At 38.2% G+C, this 10,750-nt stretch overlaps 1 protein-coding gene across 1 annotated transcript; it reads left to right on the top strand.

Moving 5' to 3' along the window:
- Positions 1-360: 360 nt before the first annotated feature.
- LOC121309271 (echinoderm microtubule-associated protein-like 5) lies at positions 361-10,744 on the top strand (the record flags this gene model as incomplete). Its single annotated transcript, XM_041242149.1, has 11 exons — positions 361-405; positions 1,088-1,227; positions 1,628-1,884; positions 3,137-3,349; positions 3,488-3,661; positions 6,123-6,229; positions 6,538-6,656; positions 7,499-7,685; positions 7,912-8,017; positions 9,055-9,148; positions 10,691-10,744. Coding segments are annotated over exons 1-11 (1,496 nt in total), but the record flags the coding sequence as incomplete, so codon positions are not given.
- Between the last annotated feature and the right edge of the window lie 6 nt (positions 10,745-10,750).

Raw genomic sequence — 10,750 nt, 5'->3', positions numbered from 1 at the left:
TCAGACTATTCTTTTTAATGTCCTTTCTTTTCTTTCTTTTAATGTGACTTCTGTCTTTTTTTGATGGGTAAAAGACACACCCATGCAAGATGGAGGTTCATTTTAATCTAGATGGGGGTTGGATTCAGCAGTATTGAAACTTGTTTGTAGATGGGCATTTAGGGGATTAATACATTTTTTAAAATAGTGTTGTTAATATTATGCGATATCAACGATGAAACGTACGATGTGATGTTGTACATACACTGCACCATGATATACTATGAGCCTTTTGTATTAAAAGATCACTTTTTTTTTTTTTAGACCCAACATTGAAAATCATTGTTTTAATTTAAATGATGGTATTTGATTGTAAGAAAGATGGAGCCAGCTAGAGCTGAACAAACCGATTATTTGGTTATTCAGGTAAGCTCCACAGGTGAGGGTCATTCGTGTTGATCAGGTTAATTTATCGTTCCAAGTGAAACAAGTGAAAGAAACAGCTGCTAGGATTTGTGATGATTGCTGCTTTTCGTAGACGCTTGTTTCACTTGGGATGGTAAATTAGCCCTTCCACACCAGTGACCCTCACCTGTGCGATTTTATCAGAATAATCGAATAATCATTTTGTGCAGCACTAGTACCAGCATATGTTTGCCACTGTTAAATATTTGAATCATCTAAAAGACAATAGAGCAGATACAACTTGTTTTTAGACCTTGGTAGTTTTATTGATTTCTTTATTGAATGCCAAGTTGTCATGATTGCCATGCTAAGCTTTCAGCCCCTGAATATCAAGAGTAAACAGTGTCATGTGCATCTCAGGACGTACAGTACGAGCCCTCGTGAAAATCAATGGCAGAGATTGATTCCTCATAATGTGTATTTTAGCTGGAATCCACCTGTGCATTTTACAATGTGTTCTCTGAGCACAAAGCCAATAAACTTGACATAGCAAAGATGTGATTGTGACATTCTATTATTACAAGGTCACAATTCTAATTACTCTTCTGGAATGAAAATCTTTACCGCTTTAACACTGAAGCCAGTCTCTCCCTCTCTCTCTCTCTCCCTCCTTCTGGCTGTGTTGGATTGAATTTCTATCTGTAGAATATGGAGTCTCATTGACCATGCATTGATTGCCCGCTGTAATATGGAAGAACCCATTCGCAGTGCCGCTGTGAGTACAGATGGCATCCATCTTGCTCTTGGAATGAAGGACGGTTCTTTTACTGTGTTGCGGGTCAGGTATGTGCCATGCTGCAATAAAAGTTCTGATGTCTATTGGAATAAAGCCCAGACCAAGGTTTATCAGATTGCAGTTCAGATCAAGGGGAAAAAGTTCTCCACAGTTACAGTAATAATCCAATTATCACAGTTTATAATTCTGCACAAAGATGCATGCTGGAGTCGGTTCTTGTCAATAATCAATTGGAAAAGTGGGGAATAATCCATCTATAGTGAGTGTGGAATGTACCATGAATTAACAAGGTTTTTACTGGAATTCAATAAGAAATAATAAAATGTATGTTTAACACCCCTCCGCCCCCCCACTTGAAAAGGGTTTTCTTACAGTATGTGATTAGACAATATATTATCCTACTTTGTTTAGATTATTCTCTTTTGTTTATTTTTCTCCTTGATTCAGAGACATGACTGAGGTTGTTCATGTCAAGGACAGAAAGGAGGCCATTCATGAGTTAAAATACTCCCCTGATGGGGCGCACCTGGCTGTGGGCTCCAATGAGAACTCGGTGGATATTTATGGAGTTGTACAGCGCTACAAGAAAGTGGGAGAGTGCATTGGCTCTACCAGTTTCATAGCCCATATGGACTGGTCTGCAGACAGTAAATATTTGCAAACCAATGACGGAAGTGGAAAAAGACTCTTATACAAAATGCCAAGTAAGGATACTGCATTTTAAAAATGTATTTTCAGTTGAACATGTTGGGATTGGTCAGACAGGTGTATTATCTCTACAACACTCCTGGGGGTTGCACTGTGTAGATATGTAGAATATGTTCTGTCACATTGAATGCGTTGGAAGTCAGCACCGTAAGTTTTATTTGTTAGCTACTGATTCCATTCCAGCAAACCTGTATTGTGGATACCATTGCCTTGAGAAAGAAACTAATATTAGGGGTCGATTTGATCAACCTGTAGGGAAATAAATTTGACAAATGTTTTTTTTTTATAAAAAAATACTTTGTGTATAAAAGACAATAATGTTAATACAATCATATAAACACTAGATACAAGCAAGCAAAGACGCGCAGGTCACAGCATGCCCTAATGTATACGTTTGTATCATAACGCAGATGTCTGTGGAATCAAATCAAAAAATTGACTGACGATTCAAACAAAAACATTAAATATTATGAATATATTAGCATTTCCACCCCATTTCTTATACTCTCTTCCAATCAGTATGGATCCACCCTGCTATCACACACCTTCAACACACCTCCTGGTAAGGCGGGGAAACTCGCCCAAATCTATAAAATTCTATTCTATAGTGCGCCACATGTAAGCATTTTACAGACTATTTTAACCTAATCTGTTTAGTCCTTTGTTTGTTGTGTTCTGTTTTCACACTGTGTCTCCACTCCTCCACACATCTTGATTAGACACCTGCTAACTTTGGCTCTCTGCCCAGATGCCAAGATACGAGAGACTGCAAATGTCTTGCTTAGCTAGTTACATGTGCTTTAAGCTGTATCAAAATATGAAAATAAAACTTTAACATAGAAGTAAAGAAACTTGTAATCAAATCCATAATTAATAGTTTATACAGAATATCATCTTCTACAACCTATATATACCCTGCTGTAAAATTCAGCTTACACAAGAGGGCAGAGATTGATTGACTCCCCCTGTCCCCCTTTAAACAGCTTTAAATAGTTCTGCCTTGCTGATCTGACATAATGCACTATTAACATTTTTTTTTTTTTTTAAATGTCCTCTCTGCCTGACAGGGCATTAAAGTGGGATGTCTTTTTTTTATAGTTGCTTGCAGCTTTTCAATATTCATTCTTAGCCCCTCTTTGATCGTTAGCCTATTGATTCCTCAGGTTTTCTGAAATCACTTTTCTTAACATGTTTCCTCTGTAATGATTTATTCAAAGCACTGTGTATTTCCTCCTCTATTTTGTTTAGGTGGTAAGGAGGTCACTAATAAAGAAGAGTTCAAACTGGTGCAGTGGTCCACCTGGACCTGCTCATTGGGTCCAGAAGTGAATGGAATATTGCCTAAATATTCGGATATTAATGATATTAATTCAGTAGATGCAAACTTTAAAAATCAAGTTTTAGTCACTGCCGATGATTATGGATCAGTAAAACTTTTTCGATATCCTTGTTTAAAGAAAGGTTTGTACTCTTTATTTTTGTTCTGTACCTTGTATTTAATATGTATTTAAAACTCACTCTACTAAAATATACAGAATACTAACAGACCTTTTTAGTACTGTGTAAACTATGTGACATGTTTTTCCCATCTGTCCTCAGGTGCAAAGTTTAAAAAATATTTAGGTCATTCAGCTCATATAACAAATGCCAGGTGGTCCCATGATTACCAGTGGGTTATTACTATTGGCGGAGTGGATCATTCTGTATTCCAGTGGAAGTTTATCCCAGAAAGAAAATCAAAAGATGCCCTTCATATAGCAATAGCACCTCAAGGTAGGTCATTTGACTTCTGCATTTTATATATATATAACACACACACACAGTACTGTGAAAAAGTTTTAGGCAGGTGTGAAAAAATGCTGTAAAGTAAGAATGCTTTCAAAAATAGACATGTTGATAGTTTATATTTATCAATTAACAAAATGCAAAGTGAGTGAACAGAAGTAAAATCTACATCAAATCAATATTTGGTGTGACCACCCTTTGCCTTCAAAACAGCATCAGTTTTTCTAGGTACACTTGCACACAGTTTTTGAAGGAACTCGGCAGGTAGGTTGGCCCAAACATCTTGGAGAACTAACCACAGTTCTTCTGTGGATTTAGGCAGCCTCAGTTGCTTCTCTCTCTTCATGTAATCCCAGACAGACTCGATAATGATGAGATCAGGGCTCTGTGGGGGCCATACCATCATTTCCAGGACTCCTTGTTCTTCTTTACGCTGAAGATAGTTCTTAATGACTTCCGCTGTATGTTTGGGGTTATTGTCATGCTGCAGAATAAATTTGGGGCCAATCAGATGCCTCTCTGATGGTATTGCATGATGGCTAAGTTTCTGCCTGCACTTCTCAGCATTGAGGAGACCATTAATTCTTACCAAATCCCCAACTCCATTTGCAGAAATGCAGCCCCAAACTTGCAAGGAACCTCCACCATGCTTCACTGTTGCCTGCAGACACTCATTTGTGTACCACTTTCCAGCCCTTCAGCAAACAAACTGCCTTCTGCTACAGCCAAATATTTCAAATTTTGACTCATCAGTCCAGAGCACCTGCTGCCATTTTTCTGCACCCCAGTTCCTGTGTTTTCGTGTATAGTTGAGTCGCTTGGTCTTGTTTCCACGTCGGAGGTATGGCTTTTTGTCCGCAAGTCTTCCATGAAGGCCACTTCTGACTAGACTTCTCCAGACAGTAGATGGGTGTACCAGGGTCCCACTGTTTTCTGCCAATTCTGAGCTGATGGCATTGCTGGACATCTTCCGATTGCGAAGGGAAGTAAGCATGATGTGTCTTTCATCTGCTGCAGTAAGTTTCCTTGGCCGACCACTGTGTCTACGGTCCTTAACTTTGCCCGTTTCTTTGTGCTTCTTCAAAAGAGCTTGGACAGCACATCTGGAAACCCCTGTCTGCCTTGAAATTTCTGCCTGGGAGAGACCTTGCTGATGCAGTTTAACTACCTTGTGTCTTGTTGCTGTGCTCAGTCTTGCCATGGTATATGACTTTTGATAGTAAACTGTCTTCAGCAACCTCACCTTGTTAGCTGAGTTTGGCTGTTCCTTACCCAGTTCTATTCCTCCTACACAGCTGTTTCTGTTTCAGTTAATGATTGTGTTTCAACCTACATATTGAATTGATGATCATTAGCACCTGTTTGGTATAATTGTTTAATCATACGCCTGACTGTATGCCTACAAAATCCCTGACTTTGTACAAGTGTACCTAGAAGAATTGATGCTGTTTTGAAGGCAAAGGGTGGTCACCCCAAATATGGATTTGATTTAGATTTTTCTTCTGTTCATTCACTTTGCATTTAGTTAATTGATAAATATAATCTATTAACATGTCTATTTTTGAAAGCATTCTTATTTTACAGCATTTGTTCACACCTGCCTAAAACCCCTACTTCCACATTTCAAAAAAGGACCCGTGTGTGTCAAAACTGAAGATGTTAGAGCTGAACCCGAATTTATTCATAATTCATCTCATCATCAGTATTAATATAACCAGCCACCATCATGCCTATGGCTTCTTATAAACAAAGTCTAGTATTAAATCAAAAGTGGACTTTTAGTTTGCTGCAAGGTAAACCATTTTAAATGTTTTAAACCTACTCAATAATATATTTTTTATTTCAAATTACCCTCAGTGTTTTGTGTTCTGTCCATTAGCCTGGCCTGCCTGTATTTCCCAGTATAAGTAATGCGTTTTACCATTTACAACTGGAAGAGCTGCATGAAGAGCAGAACTTGTCTTTTGAGCTGTGTTTTAGCTGTAAGCAATGCCTCCCTCTGTGCCTACAGTTAATGTTGTTTAATGATATGTGAAGGCACATTCCTGATAAGGAAAGCATGTTGTGTTAAAAGGCCAGGAATACTGCTTTTGAAAAGCAACATCTAGTTATGAGAGTTAGCCATGCTCAGAACCCCTTGTGATTTAAAGACCGCATCTGTTTTTGCTTATTTTGGGTCAAACTGTATTGTTGCTCACTAGAGTAACAGCAATCCAAACAAAGGCATTATCAGAGCTAGTTTTATAAGAGCTTGATAAACTTCTATAGATTGTTTGTTTTTAAATTGCTTTTGGATTGTGATGATCTTTACAACCCAGACGTACCTCTCCCTTGTCAATTATGAAACCACTGTGAAACTCTTCAGGGTAGGTTTAGGGTATTACAGTTGGTTTAACGAAGCACTTTTGATTCAATCAAAAGCTTTTGATGGTACTTTTTTAAATTGCAGAAACCTTAACAGAATCCCACAGTGAGGAATCGGATTCGGATCAGTCAGATGTGCCAGAGATGGACTCAGAAATTGAGCAGGAAACCCAGCTCACTTATCGACGACAGGTTTGTGTCCTGCAGTTTCACTCTGCAGTTGCGGGAAGTTAAAATAATCAAGGTGTGCCGACCATAAAACAGGTATTCACAGCAATGAAGTCCACTATACAGCACGATATGTGTACAAAACGCTGGTGTGATTTCTTGTTCACATAAATAAAGAAAATAGAGTTCTGATCAGTACAGACTGTGGATTCTTTCAGATCAGTGTACTTAATTATAGACACACTGTGTTATGTTCAAGCATTAACTACACAAGTTGCCTTAGGGATGCATTGGGGGATAATCAACTGCATATGCATTTTTTTTTTATAAAGGTTTACAAAGAAGATCTACCTCAGCTTAAAGAGAAATGCAAAGAAAAACAGAGAGCATATGCAGCAAAGAAAAGGGTGAGCCCTCCGACAAGCAGCATTCGACTGCACTTCATCCACGGGTAAGCACAGTTCTGATAGCTGGTTGTCTGAGCTATTGAGGTCTGTGTCTTGGAAGGCACTCTTATCTGATTTTGCTGAAACTATTTATAGGTATTTTGTTGTGCAGTACTGTACTATTCTTCACGTGCGGCAATGCGTCGTTTATATTCTTGATGGGGGGATGCATGTGCTTCTTTTTATATAAAAAATGGTGCAACGTTTACACTGGAGGAAAAGATGCTCAAGATGTCTGGTGTTTCACAGTTGCTGTACAAAATGTCAGTGCGATATTGCAGATGGGCCGAGGGGTAATGATGGTTAGATACTAAGTAGGAGAGGCATCGCCTTTCCTGTTCCACTTTGAACTCGCCTGAAATCTGCACATCCTTTGAAAAAAGGCATGACCTTTTTAAGGGCAATGCATAGTACTGCCCCTGAAGCTAAACACAGTTGCCCTTTTGTATATGTTGTTCCCTGCTTAGTACCTTCAAGATGCTGGATATTGATAGGAAGGGATCAATTCCAATCTTGCATAATGCAATGTAATACAATACAATACAATACAATGCTATACTATATATTCTTCTTGTACCACCTTTCCTGTAGACAAGTATTTCAAGGTGATTAACAAATAGTTCTCTAGTGCAGAGCAAAGCTGCTGAAAAATAAATAAATAGAGGTTTTAGACTAGATATAGATCGCAGTGCAATGAAACTACCTCCTCAGGCACTGAATTATTTAATGCTCCGTGGCATGATACCTTCAGATCAGTCATAAAGACTGTGAGTGTTGGTGCATATGGTGCTCTTTGTCAAGGGTCTCTGTGTGTGAGTATTTTTGTATCTGTTCTGCACGGGATCAGGTACAGGGGTTATGACTGCAGGAGCAACCTCTTTTATACCCAGACTGGGGAGATTGTGTACCACGTGGCGGCAGTGGGAGTGGTGTACAATCGGCAGCAGAACACACAGCGCTTCTACCTGGGACACGATGATGACATTCTGTGTTTGGCCATTCACCCACTGAAGGACTATATTGCAACCGGCCAGGTAAAGCCGTGGAATGCTTTTGCACAGTTTTATTTTTCATTTTTGAAGGAGTGCTGTTAAAAAAAAAAAAAAAAAGCCATTGTGTAACTCCATGGTCAGACAAATCCACTTTCCCTTTTTTCACCCAGAATCCATAAAGATTGCCCAGTGACATTAAATGTAAAGTACATTTAAATGCTGATGGCTGCGTTATATATTGTTTTTTATTAGTATTTCTCTTTTCTAGGTGGGACGCGATTCCTCCATTCATATATGGGACTCTGAGATGCTGAAAACCTTGTCAATATTAAAAGGGCACCACCAGTATGGAGTGTGTGCTCTTGATTTCTCAGGTATTACACACAAAGCTGTACAACTACAAATACATTTCCTCGTTAAGAAGATTTAATGGTTTAATAAAACTGCTAAAGTTAAAGAAGTCGCTTCGCTTCCTAATATAAGGCCTATTTTGTTTTTTAATGATGGAATCGGGTGGGGAGGTGGGAATGACATACTGTTAAATCAAACAGTACAGTTCTCCTGGAGGGGGGGTCTCCTTTATTTAATCTGGTTCATGTCTATTGCTGGATGGTTCCTATTTCTAGAATCCTAAAAAGAAAAACAAACACAATACAGTCCCTAATGGCTTCACTTGTGCCTGAGACATGGTTGCAATCCTTCTACCACTGCCAAGAGAGCTTTTAATTAGTCTGGCCAACAGTCACAATGTGCTTTGTTTGTAAAATGCACTAGGGAGCTGTGTGTGGCTGTCAGGGAAGGATGAAGGTATATTAAATTGTTTTGTTATTCAATAAAGTACAGGCACTCCGCAGGAGAAATCATTCTGAGCCAAGATATTATTATTATTATTATTATTATTATTAATTTTAATGTACGCTTTAAAGAGTAGAATATGCATTCTTGATGCAATTGTAATACATGCTTATGTGGTACACCTCTGCATTGAATTGGAGTAGGTAGGTATTAATTTCTGCACTCACAGCTAAACCTGATCCAGATGGCACTTGAACTGCCCTGTGCAGCTCTGTCCACACCACGAATGGTCAGTAGCTTTGTGTGTTCACTTGCATAGAAATCCCTGGGATCTCTTACAAAACCATGTGGTTTTAGATAGTATTGTCAGCTATTAATAAACCAAAAGTGATGCATTACAAATGTTGAACCAAGGGATTCTGATTTCAATGGAGAGATATGAATAATGCTTCTGAAATACTGGCTGAAAACACATAAATGTGTAATGAAAAGAAGCGAACACAGGAAAACAGAGGGTGATAGTAACATTCAGTCCACTTCACTGGGAAAAAATAGAATATTCATGATTTTTTTTGGGGGGGCTTATTGGTTGATCTCATTTCCATTTTTTTATTAGCGGATGGTAAGTGCGTGGCTTCAGTGGGACTCGATGACAATCACACTATTGTTCTGTGGGACTGGAAAAAAGGAGAAAAACTGTCAGCAATCAGGTAGGTCCAGAAATCCGAGCTGCATGTGGGGCTCATTGTTATCCAAAAGCCTATTAAAATAACACTGCACTTCAAGGTTACATTTCTGATGGATTTATTAGCTGTAATTCCTTTAAGAGAGTCATTGTAAATCATCTTGCTACTCATGTCCGTTCCTCAACGCACTGGAAGAAAATACCGATTATAGATTAAGGTAGAAATGGGCTTCAATTATAATATTTTAAATATTAAGTACTGAGCCACTATTACCTAGACGCCAGTTGAAATCTTGCTGTGTCTTACCTTCCCAAACGTGATTAATTATAGAGGGGATCCCTTCTGGTTTGGAAATCGTTTTTCTTCCAGGACGACGACCGCTTAACCCTGTCACAGCAGCAATAAAAAAAGGAGATTGATCTTCTACTCATTCTCCTTCTCCTCTGCTCGCTCTTGATTTTTTTTTTTTTTTTTTTTTTTTTTTGATTACCGTTTTCAGATTGCGTTTTATTTGCAGTCTGTTTCTGCAAGTTGTTTCCTGCTCCAGTGAATTGTTTACAATCCATTTAATGGTCTTCCAGTTTTAATTATGAAGTGTTTTTAAAATATAAATAAAAAACAAACAAGAAAAAGGCTGACAGTGTAATCTGCTTTGCATTCACCAGTCTGCTGAAGCAGTCAGTGCTAAACTAATCTGACAGAGCCTGCCTTGTACAATGACATTCTAAAACCCATTGCTGTAGTTTAGGTTCATCTCGGGGGACACACAAAGGCCAAAGGCTGGCTTACCTAAACACCTCCATTAAAGAGCTGCAATTCACTATGTTAATGTAACAGTATTCAGCTTTCATTCGACTTTATGATGCAAAATTAGTTAATTCTATAGGGTGATGCAAAACTTTTGGCCAGAGCTGTATATATATATATATATTGTAAACAGATTAGCCGTAGATCAGGTTCATGCCTCTTTAAGAATGTGACCCAGAGATAAAACTGATTTTTAATGCACTTGCGCGCACTTTTATTCACAATATAAATCAAAAACAAACAAACACCTAGCTCTCATTGAGCACTAACTAAACATATGCAGGTCCCTGACTGACACGCAGGGCAGCTAAGCTATTTACCTGACATATAACATGAAAATAAACACCAACAGATTTTATAAAAACCAAACGTAGGGTTTTTTTTTTTTTTTTTTTTCACACAGACCTTTACGACTTCCAGTTGGGCTCTTCGTTCCACATCAGCAGCCCTGAGCAACTTGGCTGCTTTCCTTAAATACCCTGCACCTGGCTCTAATTTACCAAGACAGCCAGGTGCAGCGGATAATTAACAATAAAACAATTAACACAATGAACACATTTAAACAAGCAAATTAAACAAAAGCAATTAAATCAAACAAAATGTGCATTTTCACATGTTTTTAGGCAGGGAGGAATCTGATCCTCCCCCTGCCACAATATATATATATATATATATATATATATATATTATATATATATATATATATATATATATATATATATATATATATATATTCACGATCGTTTGTATTATTTTCAGGGGAAGCAAAGATAAAATCTTTGTCATCAAGATGAATCCATACATGCCTGAGAAGCTCAT

The sequence above is a fragment of the Polyodon spathula genome, unplaced genomic scaffold (assembly GCF_017654505.1).
Source record: "Polyodon spathula isolate WHYD16114869_AA unplaced genomic scaffold, ASM1765450v1 scaffolds_1086, whole genome shotgun sequence".
Classification (NCBI taxonomy): Eukaryota; Metazoa; Chordata; class Actinopteri; order Acipenseriformes; family Polyodontidae; genus Polyodon; species Polyodon spathula.
The sequence above is the reverse complement of the archived record's forward strand: the minus strand, read 5'-3'. Positions and strand labels throughout refer to the sequence as shown.